This window comes from Rhamphochromis longiceps, linkage group LG3 (genome assembly GCF_057381845.1).
Source record: "Rhamphochromis longiceps isolate RC_006_pf linkage group LG3, R_longiceps_female_GT1.1, whole genome shotgun sequence".
NCBI lineage: Eukaryota > Metazoa > Chordata > Actinopteri > Cichliformes > Cichlidae > Rhamphochromis > Rhamphochromis longiceps.
In genome coordinates this window covers 9,229,042-9,254,630 of record NC_140559.1, presented here as the reverse complement: position 1 = coordinate 9,254,630, position 25,589 = coordinate 9,229,042, and the positions used below count along the sequence as shown (strand labels likewise).

At 44.7% G+C, this 25,589-nt stretch overlaps 1 protein-coding gene across 3 annotated transcripts in view; it reads right to left on the bottom strand.

The window, feature by feature from the left end:
* Positions 1 to 318: 318 nt before the first annotated feature.
* Positions 319 to 25,589, bottom strand: part of LOC146672785 (protein NLRC3-like) — a 203,600-nt gene continuing 178,329 nt past the window's right edge. The window contains exons 2-8 of one of the 3 annotated variants that reach the window (XM_085388996.1): positions 24,762 to 24,893; positions 24,579 to 24,677; positions 24,326 to 24,424; positions 23,486 to 23,587; positions 17,247 to 17,482; positions 15,339 to 17,130; positions 13,655 to 13,832 (exon numbers count right to left, since the gene is read on the bottom strand). In XM_085388996.1, the coding sequence (XP_085245122.1) occupies positions 13,655 to 13,832; positions 15,339 to 17,130; positions 17,247 to 17,482; positions 23,486 to 23,587; positions 24,326 to 24,424; positions 24,579 to 24,677; positions 24,762 to 24,850 (2,595 nt within the window). In that variant the 5' untranslated portion in view covers positions 24,851 to 24,893. Of the gene's footprint in view, positions 929 to 3,286; positions 3,461 to 9,759; positions 9,937 to 11,738; positions 11,916 to 13,654; positions 13,833 to 14,576; positions 14,641 to 15,338; positions 17,131 to 17,246; positions 17,483 to 23,485; positions 23,588 to 24,325; positions 24,425 to 24,578; positions 24,678 to 24,761; positions 24,894 to 25,589 lie in introns of those variants that run through there. The other 2 variants (XM_085388989.1, XM_085389005.1) reach the window with 2 other exon arrangements.

Below are 25,589 nucleotides of genomic sequence, written 5' to 3'. Positions count from 1 at the left end.
ACATCCTGTTTGTTTGCTTCCCTCTGTATACATGTCCAGATTCACTGTTATGTTTCTATTCTTACATTGCTGTGTGATCACTGTTCCCTCTGCTGACTGATGTGACCTTTTGTATCTCACACTGATACTTGTCATATTTGTATCTGCGCCTAAAAGATAAAAAGTTTTCCATGCTAAAACACAGCTCCACCTCCTGCAGTTCTCCCTCTGAACCACTAGATGTCTCTGTTATCTAAATGAAGACGTGCAGCACAGCAACCACAGCAGCGCTCAGATCACACGTGACCTGTTATTATTTATGAAAGCATGAAACAGGTGAGACAGGTGGGATCAATATTAATGTTGTGGAAATATATGAAAAAGCAACAGAAGAGTGAAAACATTTCGTGTTTCTAGAAAGATCTTTCAGCTCACAGCTGCTCACAGACTGTATTTACAAGTGACAAACTGCAACTCTACAGTACGTCTACAGTATATATCAAATATATTCTGTATTCAAATCTATTGAGTGATGTTTGAAAGTCTTTCCAGGTGAGTTTGATCCAGGAGGGTCTGAAGCCAGAGTCAGACAGAGACTGTGCAGAGACTGTAGAAGGACAGAGCAGCAGCAGAGCAGTCCAGATACACTGATGATCCTCTGTCAGATCCAGAGGGACACACAGGGATGATGCTGGACTCTACATTGTGTCTGACAGTGGAGCTGTTCTCAGAGAAGTTCACTCTGCAGCACTGACAGTCATCTGCACTTCTTCTCATTCCTCTGTCAGTCACTGTTGGATGAAGCTCTCCTCTCCACCTCCCAGTAACATGGCCCAGTCAGAGCGTCTCTACACACAAGCTGCTGCTGCTTCAACCTCTCTGGATCATCAGGACACAGCTCCTCCTCTCTCAGCACACACACCGTCCTGTTTACCATCATCAGCCCCACCTGCAGAGAGAAGAAGGAAGAGCAGAGGAGATAAATGAGTGTTTCCAGAGACTCTTCATCAGCTGTCAGTCAGTGATGCAGCACATCCAGTATAAAGAGCAGCAGGGACTTCAGTGCTGGGACTGTACTAGGACTCATTGTTGCTTCACTTTTTCTAATCTTTGGATTTTTATTGAAGTTGATGAAAATGTTTTTCCCTCCTAGTTTGAGTTTGGACTTTCATTCATTAGAAGAACCTTGGTGTGTCCACTCTGAGCTCTGTAGGAACTAGAGATGGTACGATACCGATACCGATATCATAAATTTGGATATCTGCCGATACCGATATGAATCCGATATTTTTTAATCAATAAAACGTTTTTTTAATATCTTGCTGCATTTTGTATAAGTTCATACGCAAGTTTAAAAAACAAACAAACACTAAAGCTATTCTGTTGTAAAAAAAATACACTGCGCCCAAAATATTTCATAGTTCAGCAACACTGATCAATCTAATAAACTTAAACCTGCAACATCCTCCCTATTCTGGTATTTTAAAGAGTACTTAGCAGAAATATTAAGCAACCTGACTAATAGGGTTGCAAACTCCCAGCAAAAAAAAAAAATAGGGAACCACCCTCCATCTCATGATGCTTAATCGATGTAATCAAATTTAATTTGATGCAGGGGAAAAAATGCACAGAAATAAATTATTTTTCAAGAATAATTAAATAGATTCAACATCTTTCTTCAACAGAATTACAGAACTCACAGATGGTACCTTCCCAAAGGAAAAAGTACTATAGCTTACTAGGGTATATTAGACTTAACAGTTACTATATACAGTAATGGACTTCTATATATTTTACATCAGATTAAAACTTTGGGTATAAGAGTCAGATAATTATTTATTAAAAGCCAGACATTTTAAATGAGAATAAGAAAGAAAAGTCTGTCTTTGTGCCCCCTTTTCCTTGTTCATGCCCTATCGGCCCCCCTGGCTAAACTTTGCTAGATCCGCCCCTGCACAGTTACCAGCTGTCAGCTGTAGAAAAAGATCCTGGTGTAGAAAGTAATATTAAATAAATTCTAACAACAGCTTATCAAGCTTAAACGTTCTGCTGTTGTTCAGCCGCTGGTTTCCTCTTTCTGGTGAAAAGTGGACCAAAAACAAACAAGAGAGACGGACTCGCGACAGAAAAACCGATCAGCTGATCATTAAGCAGTTTCACGATTGAAGTAGCAGCAGGAGAGCGAGAGGCAGTCGCTCCATTAATTGGTTGTTAAGCTTAACGTGGGAATGCTTTACAGACATTCAGAGATGAACTTACACACTTGCTTTAATTCTCTATTGGATGACTTCCTCGGAGATGAGCCGAGTTACGCCGTGTAGCAGCATTTCACATGTAGAGATGAAATGCTGGTGAGGCTACAAATACACACAACCGCTCTATCACGTGATGCATACTGCTGCGACGTGCTACGGTTATGAGCCGAGTTACGCCATGTAGCAAGTTTTGTGAGGTGCTTTATTGATATTTAATGGATCGGATTACATTTTTTATTTCTCACCGATATCCGATCCAGTAATTTACGTCAGTATCGGACAGATACCGATACGTAATATCGGATCGGTCCATCTCTAGTAGGAACCCCAACAACAAGCCCAACAATCTAGATGGACGGTTCCAGCTGTTAAGTGGAGGAATTCCATCCAAACATCTGCTCTCACTAAATTCTTCCTCACCTACAGACTGTGTTCTTCACTGCTTTAAGGGGCGATCGTGGCTCAAGAGTTGGGAGTTCGCCTTGTAATCGGAAGGTTGCCGGTTCGAGCCCCGGCTCGGACAGTCTCGGTCGTTGTGTCCTTGGGCAAGACACTTCACCCGTTGCCTACTGGTGGTGGTCAGAGGGCCCGGTGGCGCCAGTGTCCGGCAGCCTCGCCTCTGTCAGTGCGCCCCAGGGCGGCTGTGGCTACAATGTAGCTTGCCATCACCAGTGTGTGAATGGGTGGATGACTGGATATGTAAAGCGCTTTGGGGTCCTTAGGGACTAGTAAAGCGCTATATAAATACAGGCCATTTACCATTTAAACTTGGAAATGAATGCAGTCATTGGTCTGCGTGCTGCTTTGTTCAGAGGGCTGATTGGCTGTTGACAGCGTTTTATCAGAGCGTGTCAGCTGTTACTATAGTGACCATAAAAGGTCAGAAACAGGAAGTGTTTGTGTCCAATCCTGAAGCCTGTCACCATTCTCCTCTCACAGCTTCACTGAGAAGCTGCAGCTTTACAGGAAACACTGGATCTTTGTTTCATACTGACTGTGTTTAGTACAATACTGCTGACAGCACCACCCACTCACTCCACCACTCTACTTACAGCAGAGTCTCCAGTCTGCAGTCTGGACTCTGCTGAAGATCAGACAGCTGCTTCACATCTGGATCCTTCAGGTTGTTTCCTCTCAGGTCCAGCTGTCTCAGATGGGAGGGGTTGGACTTCAGTGCTGCTGCCAGAGAATCACAGCTGATCTCTGACAAACCACAGACACTCAATCTGTATAAAGAATGAAAGATGTAAGTTTATTAGACAAAGTGTAAGCTTGTGTGATATTATTCTGTTATTATATGTTACCTTATATATGTAATCAAAGTAGTTGAATTAGAATACTGCTGTAGATCATATTATACCCTTTAATATAGAGTGTGTGAGCTGTATGTAGTTTAGTTCTCGTTATACTTTTGAGTTAAAAGAACATATTCACATATTAGTTCATTAGATAAATGTGCATCACTCTGTATCCTTAATCTGCTGGGAATGTGTTACACTGTTTTCTTGACATGCTTAATTGTTGAATCATGAAGAGAAGGTTGTAAGCAGGAGACTCTGTGTCTAAAGACAGGGGAGATAGATAGACTACGTTCCACACCCCCACCTTACAGAAAGCAGAGAAACAACTGCCGAGGTCATAACTTAGGCGCTGTAACAGAGAAAAAAATGTGATGTTTTGGCTTTTACGACTAGCTGGGGGCCACTAGAGACTATAAAAAGCTGAGCAACCCGTCACCATTTTGAGACATGTGCCTGACCCTCTGGTAGCATCTCTCCCGTCCGGACGTTGTAATGCTCTGACTGTTGAATTGTATGGAAATAAATGATTGTTGATTGAGCATTGATACACCGAGTATTGTCCCTCCTTCAGCCCAAAGATTCAAAGAATTGGGAGATTTCAACACTTGAAATCGTTCAGTGTTTCATCATCTGTTCAGAGCTGAAGAAGGTTCAGAATGTAGAAGTTTAGAAAATGGAAACTCCAAACAGCTGAAGCCAACAGGAAGTGTAGCCCAGTGGCAAACAGATGGAATTAGAGACTGTTTATTGTAATTATTATTAAAGGTTTTTATTCTGTTCAGTTAAAAACACTCATGATTGGAGAGAGACTCTAAAGAAAAAATCCAAATTATTTTGTATGGAATTGCTTTATTTGTGTTATTTATTTATTTTTGTTTCTCAAAGGTTATTTTTTTGACCTGGATGCAAATGCAGTCCAACCAATGGGATTGTTTGTCCCGCCTTGTGTTTTCATGTTTGGTTGCGCTGCTAAGGCAACCCGTTCTCACTCCCAAAGCGTAACATTTTACGCTAGGTGACAAATCGTCACCATATTACGTTTTCGGCTACCCACCACGTTCCTAAATGACGACCTCGGAAAAAGAGGAAATATGAGAACCGTCTGGACTGAACCTACACATGTTCGCTCTTTTTCTTCAAATCGCTTAGAAACACGCTATTTAACATCATTAAAGTCCTGGTTAAGGTCAGGAATAAGGTTATGGTCAGGGCTAGGGATAAGGTTAGGTTTAGGGCTGGAATACAGGGCTGGAACGTCTACTCCCGCGGGAGCGTCATTGCACTGGATTCCAGCCATAACCCGCCGCGTACCATAAGAACGCCGAAGGTCTCCTTTCGTGTTCCTCAGGAACGCCGCGGGACGTGACAAAACGTTGCCATGTTACGCCTCGGGAGTGAGAACGCTCTGGCTAAGGCTGCTTAGACACACGCGCCATAGCTGTACCTGTGGGGAAAACGTGGTAGCTGTTGAAACAGCGAAGCTGTTGGTGTCTGCCTGATTAGCCGCCAGATTTGGATAGCCGAAGCTAGTTTTATGAATACGAAGTGCTTTGCACTGGTGAGTGACGAAACTGTTAAAGCCACTGATCGGCATCCTGAAATGTTAATGTTGTTTGTTTAAAAAAAAAAAACAAACGCTAATGGTGACGGTACTATGCAAGTAGCTAGCGAGTGTGCTAGTAGCTAGCGAGTGTGCTAAACGCTCACTCCCGTTGTTAAGCGTTAGTTGAGAACTTATTAGCTGTTGTTAGGTTAAGGAAAAAACAGTATGTCTATCTGATGTATTGAAATGTTTTATTGTGTTACTTTTATTCATCACTGTTGTTACTTGACATTGAGCAGAGTATATTAAGGTTGCTGCTTTTAATGAGCAGTGTGAATTGCTTTAATGATTGGTGATAGCTACATTGCCATGTAATGAAAACGTTTAGAATTTGATTAGTTGTACAACATTAGAAATTGAAACGCATTTTGTTCATGATTTATACTTTAAACAGAAGTGTTAGTTAAGTGTGAACCATGTTCATTTGAAGTAATTCTGACCTCACTCTTAGGTCAGGTTTTTTTGAGTTGGAGAAAGGAGCCGAGATTCCTCGGAGAACATTGGATTACAGACTTTGTGGAAATCCGCAGAAGAGGAATAATTTTCCATTGCAATGGATGGCGAGCCACAGCCCATTTGGAATTGAATCTGGAAGTCTGGTTGCCTGAACTGTGGTAGGACAAAACAGTGCAAACCATACATCGATCGTGGACTGAACTCACACCAATAACTCACCAGATCACCAAACAGGCCTGATCTGGATCCTATTGACACTTTAAAAGACCCGGGTCTAACATTCTTTTCTTTTTATTTTGGGTATCTGTGCGCGCACACACAATTTTGGTTGTTATTGTAAATGCAATACAGTGCACAAATTTCAAATATAGTTGAACCGTTGCTTCATCATTTGCAGTTGTGGTTCCATTGTGGTTACCCACCCTAGGGGCTCCTGTCGTTCCTGAAATCTTCTGATTTGCCCATTGTTTATATATTTTGTTACATACTGGTTACAGAAGCAGCTTCAAACAGGAAACTGTGCAGAGTTTCAGACTATATGTCCTGATGCAGCCAGTTGGATTTTGGAGATTTGAATCTCTGTTCTGTGACTAAGTCCTTGAATCATTTCTTCCAGTTGGTCCAACAAGACAGACTAAGTATTGGACATGTGTTGTGGCTCCATTAGGGGAGCTTCTAAATATGATGTGATGGCCCCTCTGGGTCTGTCAGGTCACAGGACTGAAGAGAGCTCAAACTGGGCACACAGTTGTTCCAGTCTGGAGCAAAGACTCTATACTGGGACTGAGGGACTGCTTTGACTGCACCCACTGGGATGTTTTAAAGGCTCATGTTCTCACTTAGATCATCGATTTCTACTGAGATTTCTTTCTGGGAAAAATGGGGATTACTTTGGAAACAGGAAGTATTTTCCCCAATAAGCAGCCCTGGATTAGTAAATCACTCCAACATGTTCTCAGGCAGAAGAAGCTGTCTTGTTATGAGGGAGAGAAGAAAAAGATTAAGGCACAGAAACTTGTTGAAAGAGAGATAAAGCAGCTAAAATCAGGTGTAAAAGTAAAGCAGAGGATGAGCTGAATAAATGACACTCAAGGCTGGCTTGGAAAGGAATGAAGTCCATGGTGGGGATGCAGAACAAGGAGCAAAGATGAATGTGATGCTGAATCAGCAGAAGACTTGGACTCATTTGATTCCAGCTTTGATATCATTGATTTCAATGAAGAGCTTTGTGATTGTAGCAAAGGGCTGGTAGCTCTGAGAGTCCCACTGATGAGGTGTTTGTGTGGAAATCTCTTAGTGGGACCAAAGAGAGAAAAAGCCCTGGTCCTGATGCTGTGGGAGGGAAATGATTGAAGTGTGCTGTGAGGAACTGACTGGGAGATTTTCACACATTTTCCAGTCCTCCTTGGAACAACAGGAAGTTCCCAGCATATGGAAACAAAGGTTAAGTGTCCTATGGCACTCAGTGATGATGATGCTGGTCTAATTGGTCGGCGAAAATGTCGAAGGAGCGCGCTCAGTATTTTTCGGCAGCAGAGCAAGAACTCTTGATTGAGGGATTTCAGGAGTTTCAGAGTTTAATTAAAACGCAAGGGAACACTGCAAAGGCTGCAAAAGCAAGGAGAGAGGGCTGGCAGAAAGTTGCTGACAAATTAAACTCGTAAGTAATTTAATAATAATAATAATAATGGATTGGATTTATATAGCGCTTTTCAAGGCACCCAAAGCGCTTTACAATGCCACTATTTCCCGTCCCTCTTCTCAGCTGTTTCTCTTTCCCTCTTTCTTTCTCCCCTTCTTTCCCCCAGTCAAGTCTGTCCCGTATTCAGCAAGTGAAAATAAAATAAACAATAAAAGGTGAATCAAATGGACCATTATGGCAAGGCTGGGATGGTCAATTTGGTAAAGTAAATCCGTTGGGCATCTTTCTTTTAGACAATAATTCTGATGGCAAAAGAGCCAAACGGGACAGGCAAAAAAAAAAAATACAATACTACTATTCATTCACTCTCACACACTGGTGGAAGCAGCTACAGCTGTAGCCACAGCTGCCCTGGGGCAGACTTACAGAAGCGAGGCTGCCATATCGCGCCATCGGCCCCTCTGGCCAACACCAGTAGGCGGTAGGGTAAATTTATTATATAACACTATATTATATTATAGTATATTACATTATATCCTCTTTCACATTAGAGCCACAACAGGACCCACTAGAACATGGGAACAAGTAAAAGTGAAATATGAGAATATTCTACAGAATGGTAATATTTATCACTTATATTGCTTTTCGTCTCTTGGAAAGAGACCCTGAAATAATCTGTTTGTTTGTTTATAACAGCAACCAAGAAAAGGGCAGAGCAAAAAAAGACAGGTGGTGGTCCTGCACCCTCGTCAACAAGTTGGTTAAGTAAATAATACCCTCACGGGAAAATCGATATCTCTCTATGAGCACACTGTCGCGCTGAGCTAAAGGATCCTGTCTATACCGCAATATACGCTGAATTCTGAAAACTCTCCTTATCAATCTTGCACCTTCCGCAATGGGTTGCTCGCGTATACGGACAGGACATAGCTGCGACAGACTTCACAAATCCACCTTCACTTTTATAGCCGTGGTCTCTCATCTTGATTACATGAAGTAATTTACAATTAGGCTACTACTCTAAAATATGAATTACATCTGAAATAATCAAATACATGAAATAGAATGATTAATAGTACATTTCCCTTTTTTTAGGAAATGACCTAAAGAATCAAATACTGCATTAACTTTAGTTACATTGATAATATTTATTTATGGAAAAACAGTGGAAAAATATCGCTGTTGCTTTCGTATAAATGAAGTGGACATACCTGAGTGGCGGCGATATAGTCCTGTTTACATAAAGTAAGCCTGCTCCCAAGCATGTTTACGCTTACAGATCTGTTGCTATGACAGCAAGTCCCGGATGAGCTTTGGAGAACCGAACGATCCAAGATCACGCGAAATCGTCAACAATCAAATCCAGCTAACTTACTTAGCGAGGTACGAAGAACGGAACCCTGGAGTCAGAAACAGGAAGATGCAGGATTTGGGCTGAAATGGGGAAAAGTGGTTTGCACTAGTGCCTTAAAGCAAGAAGGTTGTAGGTTGAAGCTTGTTGGCCTTTCTGTGGAGGTTGGATGTTCTCCCACAGTCCAATGAAATGCTGCTTAGGTTCATTGGTGCTTCTAAATTGGCTGTAGGTGTGGATGTGAGAGAGTGCTTCTCTGTCTCTCTCTGTTGGCCCTGTGATGGACTGCTCACCTGTGCAGGTGGACCACGCTTCTTGCCCTATGACAGCTAGGGCACAGGCTCCAGCCCTGTGAGCCTAAGCTGAATAAACAGTTAGCAAAAATGATCCATAGATGGCCTGAAATCCCCCAGTTAGCAGTTTGGTAGATAGCTATGACATGCTAATCCCATCCAGCAGCTGTATTCTACCTGTAAGCTGATCCCTGCTGAGCCAAAGCACTTTTTCATATACAAATTACATCCTTTAATAGAAACCTATTGGTCAGCATCTTATTAGCCTGCTGTTAGCTTCATTCCACAGAAAACTGAGAGAAACTAACAGAGTTGATAAAGAATAAAGAGAAATGTGCTGATTTAAAGCCTTTGAACTGCTTCAGATGATCTCTGTCCACTTCTGTCCACTCATTCATTCATGTAAGCTTTCTAATGCAGCTTTGATCTCCACAGTCTGCTTCATGAAACTCATTCTAACCCTGAATGTCAGAGTGTTCCTCCTTCTCTTTCCCATCATTCATGCTGGCAGTGGAGGAGATTTGGATGTTGGACTGTGTTTTGGATGATGTGTGTATGTTTGTGTTGGACTGCTGTCTGTAAAGCAAACGCACATTTTGCTTTGGATTTCAGTGTCAGACAGACTTTAAGGTGGAATAAAGAGTTTGAGAGTTTCACAGTGAATTATCCAGTGGAGGATTTTTCTTCTTCTTTGAAGGTTTGAAATGTGAACATTGTTCTGCTGCAGTCAATGGACTAAACCAGAGAAGAAGAAAACAGACTTTACCATGAAGATCCTCAGTGTGGATCAGTATAATATCAGCCTGATGTCTGCAGTTTAGTGTCAGCACAACTTTCACATCATATTCATCTCAGCACAACTAAAACATGCTGACTGACCTCAGAGTTTCAAGTCCACATCCTGGACTCTCCAGGAAACCACACAGATGCTTCACTCCTGAATCCTGCAGCTTGTTGTTGTAGCTCAGGTCCAGCTGTCTCAGATGGGAGGGGTTGGACTTCAGTGCTGCTGCCAGATAATCACAGCTGATCTTTGACAAACCACAGTCCCTCAGTCTGTATAAAGAATGAAAGATGTAAGTTTATTAGACAAAGTGTGAGCTTGAAATCATTCAGTGTTTCATCATCTGTTCAGAGCTGAAGAAGGTTCAGAATGTAGAAGTTTAGAAAATGGAAACTCCAAACAGCTGAAGTCAACTGGAAGCAGCTTCAAACAAACACAACAAGAGAAAAAACTCTGAACGTTTCACATTAAAGTCGTACATTTCTCATAAAAAGAGGACAAAGACTTGAAAAAGTCGTGTTTTTCCTTCCAGGAACCACAAGGCTTCACTTTTAAAGGTGAAGTGTGAAAGAAATGGACATATTTGACGTCCAACACCTTTTTCCAGTCACATTATTAAAGCAGACAAACTACAAGCTCATTTTCATTCCAACAAGTCATCTTCTGACCTGGACTAACAACACTGGTCTCTATGTGCAGCTGGCTGTGAGACCAGTGCTCAGGGAGCGTCTACAAAGTGCAACACTGAAAGAACATCACACACTCATTTGCTTCCAGCACTTTCACACAAACATCTACTGTCATTATTGTCACCAAACTCTGTGGATCCTTTATTGCAAATTTAAATGGGATTCAAATGGTCAGACAAAAGAGGGTTATGAGGAAATATGATGAAATGTTGTGTATTAGCAGCAAGTTATTGAATCATTTTCCTCAGAAACCAAACAAAATGATTGACAAACATGTTTTTACAAACTCAGTGTTGGACTTGGATCAGCAGGATAAGCTGATGTTTAAAGGCATTTGAGTCTCGCTGTATGAGAGTCCAGTTATTACTCAATATTTATGGATGATGTTCTTTCAGTGTTGCACTTTGTAGACGCTCCCTGAGCCTCACAGCCAGCTGCACATGGACCAGCTCACATTACCCAGCATTAGAGGCAGCTGTAAAAACATGGATTTTCCTATTTAAATGGTTTTAATTTGAATAAAGCGATGTTGATTCATTCAATCCTGAATCGATTTTTAATATAAATGTATTTTGCCAGAATCTCAGGTTAAAGCTCCCAAAAGTATTTCAACAACAAGCAAACAGATAAAACAGTAAATGAGAGCAGCTAAACACACAAAGATGGAAACACAGAGCGTGGATTGTTCACTCGACGGCACGTACACGGACACGCCGTCGGGGCTGAAAGTGGACAGCTCACAGATCCTGAAGCTGCAGGTTTCATCTGTCTCCAACCAAAACTGAGTGAACCAGCAGCAGAAGAAGATCCAAACTACGCTTTACGTTTGATGAACATCGTCATGAATTCTCTCTGACTTTGACGTTTTCTTCCTGCACAGCTCTCTCTCTCTCAGTGTACTTCAAGAACAGTTTACCTTCAAAAATCTGTTTCCTGCATTATTCACTGCTTATTACGCACCAGTCTGCTGTTGTGTTCACTGCTGTCGGCCTCCCAAAACAAAGCCTCATTTCTGCTGTTCAATACTGAAGAAATTTAAACCTTTTAAAATGATGACAGATAACAAACTCTCAGCTGTGTCTTTAATCAAACCTCTGTAACTTTGCTTCCCGTCAGCAGCATCAGCTCATGTTCACATGTTGATTCATGGTTTGCTTCAGTTTTTGATGGACTGCAGAATATTTTGAAGGTTATCTGCTATAAAAAGCCAGAACAGGAAAATCTGCTTCATGTGTTTCAATTTGATCCTCAGTGACTTTGACACAAAGGCCTCTGCTGTGATGATCACACCTCTGATCAAGTCTCACAGTGTCAGCTTTGTTTTTATACATATTCATCATCATTCATCATATTCATCTCAGCACAACTAAAACATGCTGACTGACCCCAGAGTTTCAAGTCCACATCCTGGACTCTCCAGGAAACCACACAGATGCTTCACTCCTGAATCCTGCAGCTTGTTGTTGTAGCTCAGGTCCAGCTGTCTCAGATGGGAGGGGTTGGACTTCAGTGCTGCTGCCAGATAATCACAGCTGATCTCTGACAAACCACAGTCCCTCAGTCTGTATAAAGAATGAAAGATGTAAGTTTATTAGACAAAGTGTGAGCTTGAAATCATTCAGTGTTTCATCATCTGTTCAGAGCTGAAGAAGGTTCAGAATGTAGAAGTTTAGAAAATGGAAACTCCAAACAGCTGAAGCCAACAGGAAGCAGCTTCAAACAAACACAACAAGAGAAAAAACTCTGAATGTTTCACATTAAAGTCGTACATTTCTCATAAAAACAGGACAAAGACTTGAAAAAGTCGTGTTTTTCCTTCCAGGAACCACAAGGCTTCACTTTTAAAGGTGAAGTGTGAAAGAAATGGACATATTTGAAGTCCAACACCTTTTTCCAGTCACATTATTAAAGCAGACAAACTACAAGCTCATTTTCATTCCAACAAGTCATCTTCTGACCTGGACTAACAACACTGGTCTCTATGTGCAGCTGGCTGTGAGACCAGTGCTCAGGGACCGTCTGCAAAGTGCAACACTGAAAGAACATCACACACTCATTTGCTTCCATCATCCAACCTGAAGAGGAAACAGAGATGCCTCCCCTTCAAAGTAAAAGCTGCTCCTTTTGGACACAGTATCAAAGAAAGTCTACAGTATAACATAGAAAAGACAGAACAAAGTTTTGGTTGTTTTTAAATTGTGCAGAAATGAAACTACACTAAGCTCAATTATGTGACAGACATTTCATCCCATGTCAGTTTGGCCTCATCCTGGGCCGGATTATCCAGCACACACTCTGACCACAGGCCCAGGGGCCACGCACAGCTGGGCTCCATCCAAGAGACAGGAAACAAACCAACACAATAATAAAAAGCACCATGTGATCTTCTTACATCTTCAAGACAAACATAGTAAAAACATGAGCATATTTGTTTCCTGATAAAATGATGTGACAGGTAGAACAGAGTAAAGTGGTGGTGTTACAGCCTTTCTCCCCTCTGCTGCCGAGGCTGTTAGTCTCTCCCAAACTCAGCTACAGGACTTCCAAATGAATGAAAGCAGCAGAAGTGGCTTTACAAATGAAAGAGGAAGAGGAGAAGAAGAGGAGAGGGAGGCCACCCTGACCATCACTCCAGCTGAAAACATCACACTTCCATTAAAGTTGGTGAGAAAATGTTGAGCAGGATGAGCTGCTGGCTAATCTGGAGGCTGTAGCAGCAGCTCACAGTCACAGTGGATTTCCACTCATGAAAAAGCTCTGGCTGCTTCATTTCTCATCTCATATCAGAGACTTTAATGCTTCACTGAAGCTGTACTGTGATGCTTCCATATCCCAGTGAGGCCTCCATAATGATTTCAGCTGTTCTGTACACACACTGTGTGCCCTGTATGGCTCAAAGTCTCTGCAGCCTGTTTTTATCTGCTATCATCAGATCTTCATCATCCTCATTCACATCCCTCACACACTCTACAGCCTCATCAGCACTGACTTCATCTTCACTGACTGATGGAGCACAACATGAACCTGTGGAGGCTGAAACACTGTCCTGTCAAACATCTCCCCGTCACCACTCCACTTCTGTCAGCCTTTAAATGAACCCTGCTCAAGTCTGTCACTTCTGTTTGGAGCCAAAAGGAAAAACTGTTGTTCAGCGTTTGGAAAGACAACATTTCTGAAAGCACTCAAACTTCTTCACATTTGTCTTCAGACACATCCTGAACATTTAGGAACTAAAGAAAGTTTCAAACATCAATCAAAGACATGAAATATAGAAAAACTACAACAGCCGCAGTCAGTGAACTCACCTCAGAGTCTCCAGTCGACAGTTTGGACTCTCCAGTCCAGCACACAGAAGCTTCACATCTGAATCCTGTAGCTTGTTCCAACTCATGTCCAGCTCTGTCAGATGGGAGGGGTTGGACTTCAGAGCTGAGGCCACAACTTCACAGTGAGACTCTGAGAGTCCACACTGAGTCAGTCTGTGATGATAGAAAATATAAAATGTGTTATTATAAAAGCAGAAAATCTGCATTATAAACACAGACTGAATGTATATGAAGACAAAACAGAGTGAGGTCATAATCTGATGAATCTGCTCTTCACATCTGTGCTTCAGCTCCTCTTACTGTGTTTGACATGACACAACGATTGAGTCTCTCTCAGACCTGCAGACTTTTAATGAGAATCTTTGTTTGGCTTTAATCTGCAGATGAAGGAGGAAGATGGTGTCACATTTAGGCTTCCATATTGTCCACAGTCTGTCACTGAGATCTGATCCAGAGTCAGAGTGAAGACACACATTTGGACTATTTCATGTTTTGACTCCAGAACATTTTGAATGAGTTCAGCTCAGTGAAGAGTTCCAGCTGGAAAGAGGATCTCTGTTTGCTACCTGCTGTCAGGTACGACTGTTCACGTCCACACGCAGGAAAAACCTGCTGACTGTTACCAAACGGAGCAGAAATCTCATCACTGGACAATAATGATGAATGAACTCAGAGCTGCTGATATCAGATCTGATTTCAGGGGAACTAAACACAGAAATGATTGGCTCATTTTAGCTTTCTGAGCCATTATCTGCTGGTGTGTCGCTAGTTGGCAGAAAATGATTTGTATTCCTGTTCAGGGCTTCAGTGTTTATGAGTCCAGATCCAGGTGACAGCAAGTCAAAATGATGTTCCCCGTCTATGTCCATCAGCAGCCTGTATTCACTTTGAATATTGTTATAACCTGACATGGATCCGTTTGTCTTTGATTGGTTTGTAAATGTCACTGTTTCCATTGGACCTGAGTGACGTACAAAGACAGAGAGGGAGAGAAAGGAGAGAGAGGATGGAGACAGCAAAGAGAGAGCAAACACAAACAGGTGAGAGTGGACAGGTGACCAAGGTCAGCAACCAATCAGAGAGCTTCTGTTTGACCCACAGTCACTGATGATGACTGCACATAACCAAGCAGTGTGTTACTCTGATATCAAATATGGATCCTGCTCTTATAATAATGATCATCAGATGATGTTATTGTGTTATTTTGTAGCTGAATACGATGTTTGTGTGATTATCAGTGAAAGAAGCAGTGAGGAGGATGGAGAGAGAGAGAGGACAGAGGGTGAAGTTAGAAACACTAAAAGGATTTTTCATGGATTTCATGGATGATTTGAGTGATTTCCAGCAGGACACTTAAACATGTCAGTGGACGTCCTAAAGAACATATTCACTGAAATGAAACGTGTCATTGAACAGGATTAATATCAGTGGAAACATGGTGGAAACAGCTGTGACTGCATGTGACACACTTCAAATCTGTTCTCCACTCTTGGATTTGGGATCCATGGAGCTGCTGCTGAGTCTGTACAATAAAGGAATGGTGTGGAAGGTTGCAGCGTACGGACACAAACACTTTGTGGTTACAATCTGATTTTATTTTCAACATTAAACTACTAACCTACACTGATCAATGATGTTAATGATCACATCTGGACTCACCCAGCCTTTCTGCAGTTCCTCACAGCTGGAATCAGTCTCTGTCGTCCCCAGTCTGATGTGTTGTACTTCAGCAGGTCCAACTCATCCAGAACCTCCTCTGACATCTGCAGCATGAAGGCCAGAGCTGAGCACTGGATGTCAGAGAGTTCCTTCTCTGATCTGTTCTCTGACTTCAGGAACTCTTGGATCTCCTGAAATAATGAGAGGTGGTTCATCTCCATCAGACAGTGGAAGATGTTGATGCTTCTGTCAGGAGAGATTCCATCACTGTTCATCTCCTTCAGGTTGTTGATGACTCTCTGGATGGTTCCTGGACTGATCTCTGTCTGCCCCAGCAGACCTACTAAGAGTCTCTGGTTGGACTCCAGACAGAGGCCATGAAGGAAGCGAACAAACAGGTCCAGGTGGCCATTTTTACTCTGGAGGGATTTCTCCATGGCTCGTTTAAGGAAATCATCCAGTGAGGACTCGTTGTATTTTTGTCCCAAGAAGTTCTTCAGCACCTCTGTCTTCCTGTTGGTGTGACAGTGGAACATGTAGACTGCAGCCAGAAACTCCTGAATGCTCAGATGAACAAAGCAGTAGACTGGTTTCTGGAAGATCACACACTCTCTTTTGAAGATCTCTGTACAAACTCCTGAGTACACCGAGGCCTCTGTCACATCCAGACCACACTGCTCCAGGTCTTCTTGGTAGAACATGATGTTTCCTTTCTCCAGATGTTCAAACGCCAGCCTCCCCAGCTTCAGAAGAACTTCCCTGTCAGCCTTCGTCAGCTCCTGTGGACTCGTCTCACGTCCCTCATGGTACTTGTTCTTCTTCCTCTTTGTCTGAACCAGCAGGAAGTGTGAGTACATGTCAGTCAGGGTCTTGGGCAGCTCTCCTCTCTGCTCTGTAGTCAACATGTGCTCCAGAACTGTAGCAGTGATCCAGCAGAAGACTGGGATTCTACACATGATGTGGAGGCTCCTGGATGTCTTCATGTGGGAGATGATTCTGCTGGACAGCTCTTCATCACTGAATCTCCTCCTGAAGTACTCCTCCTTCTGGGCGTCAGTGAAGCCTCGTACTTCTGTTAGCCTGTCAACACATGTAGGAGGGATCTGATTGGCTGCTGCAGGTCGGGAAGTTATCCAGACGAGAGCCGAGGGAAGCAGATTCCCCTGGATGAGGTTTGTCAGCAGCTGGCTGACTGATGACTTCTGTGTGACATCAGACAGCAGCTTCCTGTTGGTGAAATCCAATGAAAGTCTGCTTTCATCCAGGCCGTCAAAGATGAACAAAAGCTGAGAGACAGCCAGCTTCTCTGCTGTGACCTTCTGTAATGTTGGATGGAAAACATGGAGCAGCTCCAGAAGACTGTACTGCTCATCTCTGATCAGGTTCAGCTCCCTGAATGAAAGCAGAACCACCACACTGACATGTTGGTTCTCCAAGCCCTCTGCCCAGTCCAGAGTGAACTTCTGCACTGAGAAGGTTTTTCCAACACCAGCCACGCCGTTGGTCAGAACCACTCTGATGGGTCTCTGTTGGTCAGGTAAGGCTTTAAAGATGTCCTGGCACCTGATTGGAGCGTCATGGAGGGCGTCCATCTTGGAAGCTGTCTCCAGCTGCCTCACCTCATGTTGGGTATGAACCTCTTCACTCTGTCCCTCTGTGATGTAGAGCTCAGTGTAGATGGTGTTGAGGAGGGTTCTACTTCCTGTTTCATCACTTCCTTCAGTCACACGTTCACATCTCCTCCTCAGACTGATCTTATGTTCATCTAAAACCTCCTGCAGACCAACATCTGCTGAAAGAAAGAAAAACAATGAGACTAAAGAGAAAGAAAACTCTTCAATGTCTGAACAACACAAGAAGTCCAGTTTTCAGAAATGAGTCCATCAGCAGACAGATGTTCAGTCTTACTTTGTACACAGCTGCTCTGACTGGCTGTCTGCAGTCCAGCTCTGCTTCTGGATCTTTCTCTACACTGGGGACAGGAGGAGTCTCCTGATGAAGCAGACTGGTCCCAGTATGAGGAGATGCACTGTCTGCAGAACCAGTGTCCACAGCTGGTAGAGACTGGATCCTTCAGGATGTCCTGACACAAAGCACAGCAGGACAGCTGCTCCTCCTCACAAACACCACTCCTCTTCCTCCTCCTCTCTCTGTGAACACATTTCTTTATCACTAAAAACATTTACTGTCAGTGAAAAATATCCAGATTTGACCAAACTGCAGTTCCTCACAGTTCCTTTGATGTCATCAACACTAATGAGCTGCTCTTCCTGTCTGCCTGTCTCATTAAACACTGAGTGATGAATACAAACTCAACACTTCCTGCAGACTTCCTGACTTCACAATAAAAGCTTTCCATCAGAGAGACAGTTATGACTTTCACTGTTTTACAGCTGCTGTGTGCAGCTTATCTGTGTCAGTTCACTCTGAAGCAGCTTAGAAGTGTCCGTGTAGAGCCGTGGTCTGACACACAGAGACTTCTGATTTTCTCTATTTAAACAAACATGATGAAGATGAGCAGGTTTCTCTTCTAGTATAAAACTCTGTGTCTCTCTGGCTGGCTCATGATGGCTTTTCAGGTTTTATGTTTTGCTCTCTCCTGCTAGCGTTTTGCCTGCCTGGGTGGAGCTTGTAATGGCCTCTCGCTCTTGGTCCACACAGTTATGATGATTACACCACCTGTTGCTGATTCACCTGGGCTTACCGGTAACCATTTAACGCTGCGGCATGGAGCAGTTTGTCGCTGGGACATTGACCCTCCTGTGTTCATGATCTCAGCTCCTTGCTAAGAAATTTCTCTCTAAATTCACCAGTTGGGTTAACTTTGTGTATACTTGAGTATATATTTCCCCGGACCTGGTTACAGACGCTTACCTGTGACTCCCGTGTGTGGCTGTGTGAGTGGAGAGCAGGACAAGAGTGACTGAAGAGGAGTGAGTGTGGACTCCCTTCCCTCTTTTCCCTGGAGCCCTGGACCCCCTCCCCAACTCACTGTACATATATAGAGCACTGTGGTTCACCCCTTTGGTAAATAAACTGTCACCTCCAGGACACTGGGGCGTGCAGCTCGGATCTCAGCTGACCCTTCTCACCCTGGACACAGTCTGTTTGACCTGCTCCCCTCAGGCAGGAGGCTCCGGTCCATTCGCACCAGAACCTCTCGCCATAAGAACAGTTTCTTCCCCTCTGCTGTCGGACACATGAACAATAACCGTATGACTGTTCCCACCCCTAACACATGACCCTACGCTGTGTTCAATGCATCATTCCATGTTTGGCACTGATCACCACCTGCACTCATGTATATACCTATCTACTTAGCACTTTTAATTCTTATTCTTATTTTTATTTTCATGTCTATTTAAGCGTAATTTATGACAGTATGTTTGCACTGAAGCACCGCAGCAATTTCCTAATGTTGTAAACCTGCCCAACATTTGGCAAGAAAACCCTTTCTGAGTCTGATTCTGATTTGTTTGTCAGAACTCAGTCTGTGCTTGAGTTCCTTTGTTAGCCATGACATTTTGTTGGTTTCTCTCTCTTCAGGTCCCTGTAAGTGTTTGATCGGCCTTTCTAAAACATTATATTTAGTCTGCTTTGACTGTTTTGTGTGCTGAGGGACATTGTTGCATGATCCACTTTTTCTTATCACTCAAATATCCTGATACTTTCAGAAAGTTGGAGAGCTCTCCTGGCTTGCTTAGTCTTTGCTCTGTACTGCAGTACTTGCACTGGTTTCACTGGACAAGTCTGCATGTGAATCTACAACTGATCTGACATTGTGGCACAAACACAGTAAACAAACTCTACGAGCACCTTGTTTCATGTGCAGTGGCTTTCTTCTCATTCTGCTACTGAACACTGTATGAAAAGCCTCTCACTGCCAGCATCCTTCCAGCCCCACGACAACAAGACCAACTCACATCTTCACAACACCAAGAATTTTTCCCCTTTTCTTTGGAGAAACTGAGAAGCCAATAGGATTGTAGCTCAAACTTGCCCACAGTCCTGCTTCATCACTGCTCACTCCTACCTGTGTTGGTGCTCAGTGGACAGCCATAGCCTGCTGCTAGCATGAATGCTAAATGTACTGCTGTGGATGACCAGCAGAAAAACTTGTTTTCAGTTTGAGTGTTTGCTGTATTTAAAGTGTTTTTCTCAGTTCGTCTGTATTCAAAGTGCATTCGGGGCTTTAGCTGACAGCTCTTTGTGCTAACAAACTAAACTCTCTTAGTTTAAACCAACAGACTTTACCAAACACAAAGCCTGCTGCTGCCTCCATGGGTTAGCTTGTGTGACTGGTGTTTACAGCAATGAAATCTAAATCACACTGTGTCCTCCAAGGTGTTTGGTGGGAGCACTGAGTGAAACATAAGAGCTCTGGTAAAATAACAAACAGGGCTGTGAGAGCAACTGAAGTCATAAAAATACTGTTTAAGATAAAAAACACTTTGATGTTCTCTCGTCACCTGACAAAGTCCAAACCCTGTGAACTATTTTAGCTTTAATAACTGTTGATTCAGGTATCTTTGGACATTTGTAATTAAATATTTTTAAACTCCATCAAAGACTCCTGATGTGGCTGTTTGGAGAAGGAAAAGAGGGACAAAGTGGAGCGTCGAGCTGAGGCTTCATTCACTGCAAACCTACAGTTATGTTTCCTTATTTCTGCTGTTTGCATATTCACAGCTGAAATAAAGCTGTTAGGTGTGGCTGTGTGCAGGCAGGAATAGGACCCAAGGTGCAGACTCCGGAGACAGACGTGAACTCAAAAAGGCTTTAATTAGGTACTCAAAAATATAACATAACTGAAAAAACTCAAAACAAACACAGCTGGGGCAAATCAGAACTGACGAGACCAAAGAAGCGTAAACTGAACACACCGAGATAAGACAGAAACCTTCAAAGTAAAACAGGAAACACATAACACAGACTGAACAAAGACACAGACTCACATGCAGGCACTACAAAGGGAACAGAGACGTGGGAACAGGGCAGACACAAACACTGACTGAACACGGGGATATAGGAACTTAAGATACACATAGACGTGAACTAGACAAGGGGATGCAGGTGACAGGGGAGAAAGAGCAACTAAAGAAGACAGAGACATAAGCCATAAGACAGAACTCAAAGAAACCAAAAAACTAGAAAGTATAAATAATATAATAAACTCAAAAACCCTGGGTCAACGACCCAGGCATCCTAACAGTACCCCCCCCCCCCCCCTTAAGGGCTGGCTTCCAGACAGCCCAAACCAAAACATCAAAACGAAAAACAACGCAACCAGGGTGGGCGGCGGGGGAAACAGGATGGAGGGCTCGAAAACAAACCAAACAAGGAGCCAGAAACAACAAAACAAAAAAAAAAAAAAAAGTGCAAACACTGGATCCCGGAAAGCAACAGAACAAAAAACAGGAACAAAGTCCAAAACAACAGCACCAAGGCCCGGGCAAAGTCCAAAAGCAAACAAACAAAAGAGCTCATGAAAGGCACAGAGGCCCAGGCAATAGTCTCAAAAAAGTTCAGGGGGCCGGCCCAGAGGCTGACGGCACAACAGTCCAAACCCGGGTAGGTCAGGGGGGCGGCCCGGAGGCTGATGGTCCAAGAGCCCAGAAAACAGGTCAGGAGGCCGGCCGGGCGGGAGGCACCGACGGCGACCGAGCAGATCAGGAGGCCGGCCGGGCGGGAGGCACTGGTGGCGACGTAGTTCAGGGGGCCGTCCATGACGGCGGCGTAGTACAGAGAGCTGTCCATGACGGCAACGACGTCCAGTCATCGGCCGGACAGGACGTGCAGGCCGTGCAGGCCGGTCGGGACGTGCAGGAACAGACAGATTGGAGACCTCAGGAGCAGACAAAGCTGAACACTCGGAGACTGGACCAGGCGGAGCTGCAGAGGCCGGGGCCGGACCAGGCGGAGCTGCAGACTCGGAGGCCGGACCAGGCGGTGGAGCCGGTGGTGGCTGAACGGCCTCGCCAGAACCATCAGCAGAAACTGGGACGTGCTGGCTGGGTCCTCCAGGACCCCCAGCTGACGAGGCAAGAGGCTGAACGGGCCCCTCGGACCCTCCAGCGGAGACAGGTGGCTGAACGGGCCCCTCGGACCCTCCAGCGGAGACAGGTGGCTGAACGGGCCCCTCGGACCCTCCAGCGGAGACAGGTGGCTGAACGGGCCCCTCGGACCCTCCAGCGGAAACAGGAGGCTGAACTGGCCCCTCGGATCCTCCAGCAGGAAGAGACGGCTGAAGCGATTCCTCCAGCGGGCCCTCCAGCTGACGTGGCGTGAGGCTGAACGGGCTCCTCGGGCCCTCCAGGGCTCCTCGGGCCCTCCAGCTGACGAGGCTGAACGGGCTCCTCGGGCCCTCCAGGGCTCCTCGGGCCCTCCAGCTGACGAGGCTGAACGGGCTCCTCGGGCCCTCCAGGGCTCCTCGGGCCCTCCAGCTGACGAGGCTGAACGGGCTCCTCGGGCCCTCCAGGGCTCCTCGGGCCCTCCAGCTGACGAGGCTGAACGGGCTCCTCGGGCCCTCCAGGGCTCCTCGGGCCCTCCAGCTGACGAGGCTGAACGGGCTCCTCGGGCCCTCCAGGGCTCCTCGGGCCCTCCAGCTGACGAGGCTGAACGGGCTCCTCGGGCCCTCCAGCTGACGAGGTGTGAGGCTGAACGGGCTCCTCGGGCCCTCCAGCTGACGAGGCGTGAGGCTGAACGGGCTCCTCGGGCCCTCCAGCTGACGAGGCGTGAGGCTGAACGGGCTCCTCGGGCCCTCCAGCTGACGAGGCGTGAGGCTGAACGGGCTCCTCGGGCCCTCCAGCTGACGAGGCGTGAGGCTGAACGGGCCCCTCGGACCCTCCAGCGGAGACAGGTGGCTGAACAGATTACAGAGGAGAGGAGCGACGGTGGCGTCACTTCCTTTTAGACGAGGAAACAGGAACCAGTGGAGAAACGGAGACCTCCTCCTCATCCTCCGACCACACAGCCGCCAGAAAAAAGGCAGGCGAACGGACAGGCGAACAAGGTCCCGGCTGGCGTGAGGAAGGGGAGGAAGCCTGCAGTGGCGATGAGGCAGAGTGTGCGTTGTCCTGCGGCAGCGGTGGGGAAGATGTAGTGAGGGAGAGAGCAAGCTCACCAGCCCTGACCTGCTCTCTCCAGGCAGTTATGGTGTTCCCCAACTCAGTGTCCTTAGCAAACTGGCTAAGCCGGGGATATTGCCGAATGATGGCCTCCACTCAGCCCCACTGCCATGGTCCTTAAATCCGGGGACAGGGCGATGCGGTCGAGCAGGCTCACCATCCGCTCCATCTCGCCGTAGAACTCAGAGGAAAAAGAGTCTGCAGGGTCCATGTTCTGGTCGCGATCTTCTGTTAGGTGTGGCTGTGTGCAGGCAGGAATAGGACCCAAGGTGCAGACTCCGGAGACAGACGTGAACTCAAAAAGGCTTTAATTAGGTACTCAAAAATATAACATAACTGAAAAAACTCAAAACAAACTTAAACTGGAGGAATGACAGAACACACAGCTAGGAAAATGGTAGATCGCGACACAGACACAGAGAAACACAGGGCTTAAATACACAGAGGGAGCAATCAGGGAATGAGTAACAGGAGGGAAACACAGCTGGGGCAAATCAGAACTGACGAGACCAAAGAAGCGTAAACTGAACACACCGAGATAAGACAGAAACCTTCAAAGTAAAACAGGAAACACATAACACAGACTGAACAAAGACACAGACTCGCACGCACTGTAACAGAGGGAACAGAGACGTGGGAACAGTGCAGACACAAACACTGACTGAACACGGGGATATAGGAACTTAAGATACACATAGACGTGAACTAGACAAGGCGATGCAGGTGATAGGGGAGACAGAGCAACTAAAGAAGACAGAGACATAAGCCATAAGACAGAACTCAAAGAAACCAAAAACTAGAAAGTATAAATAATATAATAAACTCAAAAACCCTGGGTCAACGACCCAGGCATCCTAACAAAAGCTGCCTTTTTGACTTCATCCTGTTGTGTTTTGGTCCAATTCTGCCTGCCACACAGCGCTACAGGACAGTCTAATATTTTTATCTTTTTAATGAATCTTTGGTCATATTTATCCAGGAAAACACAAACATGTAAAGGAGTCATCATAGTTCTCTGACCTCGTTGGTCCAGGTTCAGCACTGAAGTTTGGAGGTTGATGTTTGGACCAGTCACTCCTCACCGACGGACTGCTGGATCCTGCAAACTGTGACCTCTGACCTCTGCAGACACAAACATGTAAAGGAGTCATCACAGGTCTCTGACCTCGTTGGTACAGGTTCACCACTGAACTCTGGAGGTTGACCTTTGGACCCATTAGAGTTCAGCTTTTTACAGGAAAACAAATGTCCCTGAATGCAACAGTGAGACACAGTCTGCCTCTGTGGCTGTGATAGCTGCCATTAGGAGCGCTCATGTGTTTGCAGTTAGACGAGGAGATGTTACCATCATGGACACGTTAACAAATCCTGCAGCATCAAGTGGCACAAACACTTTGTGTTCCTGTCATCTGCAAGCAACAGGAAGTTCATTAATAAAGGCGGGATGGAGACGCGACTATGATGGTTCTCCTTCATCCAGCTGTTACACACATCTGGGCTCACACGACGAGCCTTTGTCTAATACAGCAGCTGCTCTCTGAACACTTTTCTGAAGAGGAGCTGCACAAACCTTTGTTTGCTTTCTAGAGCAGCGTATCAAAGTCAAACTACCCACTGCTAGCAGCTGTTTGTATCATAGTTTAGGATCCAGATGTGTGAGGTCTGAATTTACACCTCTGATTAAAATACATAGTTAAAAACAGCCAATTGAGTCCAAATGTGTCTTAAACCAGATAAACTGACAGTTACAGCTGAGCCTCTGTGTCCTTGGAGACACTGCTCTGCTACAGAGATGCATTTTAGAAACCAGGAAACATCAAAATCATTTAAATCAGAGAGTTCTTGTTACTAACAGCTCACCTCTCTGCAGCAGACACAGGCTGGGATTTAAAACCAATGCCTCGATGATTTGACCGGTCACTCTGTAAAGACACAGAGCTGGATGGTTTCTGATTGACGCTAAAAATAAGTGAACATGAAACATGTGTCACATCCAATGTGTCCAATACATTAGATAAAAAGTATAAACTATGTAAATAGTATATTATTTAAATCGTTAAATAGTAAAAAGCTGATTAAAATTTCAAACATTTTAATACTGACATGAACTTACTTTTCGTCAGATGACTTCTTTTGCCCTAAATTACGAAAGAAATGCTTCACCCGTTTGCTCTTAGAGGACACAGAGCTGGGTGGAGGTCCAGGCTGGTTCCTGTGAATAATGATGGAGCAGTGATGTGAGTGCTGAGCTGTGACATGGAGAAGAGTCATGGACAGTTAGAGATGGTCATCTCACCTCTGAGCTTTGGTCTGGCTCTCATGTTCCCCACACAGAGTGCTTTTAGAGGGAGGGACTCCCTCCTCTCTGTCCTCACACTGATCCATGCTGCTCAATTCACATCAGCTCACACACACTTTCTACCTTCACCTGCAGAGGAAACACAAATCATTCATGTGCACATCAACTGAGAGCTGCAGAGGTCGTGTCTGATGTGTTGGACTAACATCCATCTGAGACGCAGCTTTCATCAGTTCACTACAAAAAGTGTCACAGAGCCCAGTTCAGCCTCCAAATCCTCCATTACTGTAGTCCTACAAAGCAGCAGGTCAAACATGGCTGCAGAGAGCAGCTTTATGTCAGTAACCATGTCCAGGACCGAGCTGACTGCTTACAGAGTTCATACTCTAACTGCTAGCTGCTCTGCTAGCTAAGCTAACTCAGTAACAGTGACTCTGACAGCAGTTACTGTGGAACAGCGGCCGAGCTCAGGACACATTCAGTGTGTTTAGTCTGAGTCCTGGACTCTGATTCAATGGATTCAATCCAGCTCAGAGTTTCATGTGTTCATCAGAATAAAATACATGTACTAATATAACAGAACTAATGCTCTGAATGCAGGACTGTAATGGAGGATAAATAAGGTTTTTACAGCCTGAAAGAAACATTCAGTTCATATATTTGTAGACAGTGAAGCAGTTTTTAATACTGCAGCTGTTTCCTTCACCTGTGTGTGTGTGAGCCACACCTTCATGTGCTGCTTTAGAAATATGTGGTCTGACTGCTCAGACTGAGTCTAGGAGGAAAGTTCACACGCTGGAGAAAGTTTTGTTCCTAACTTTGTCA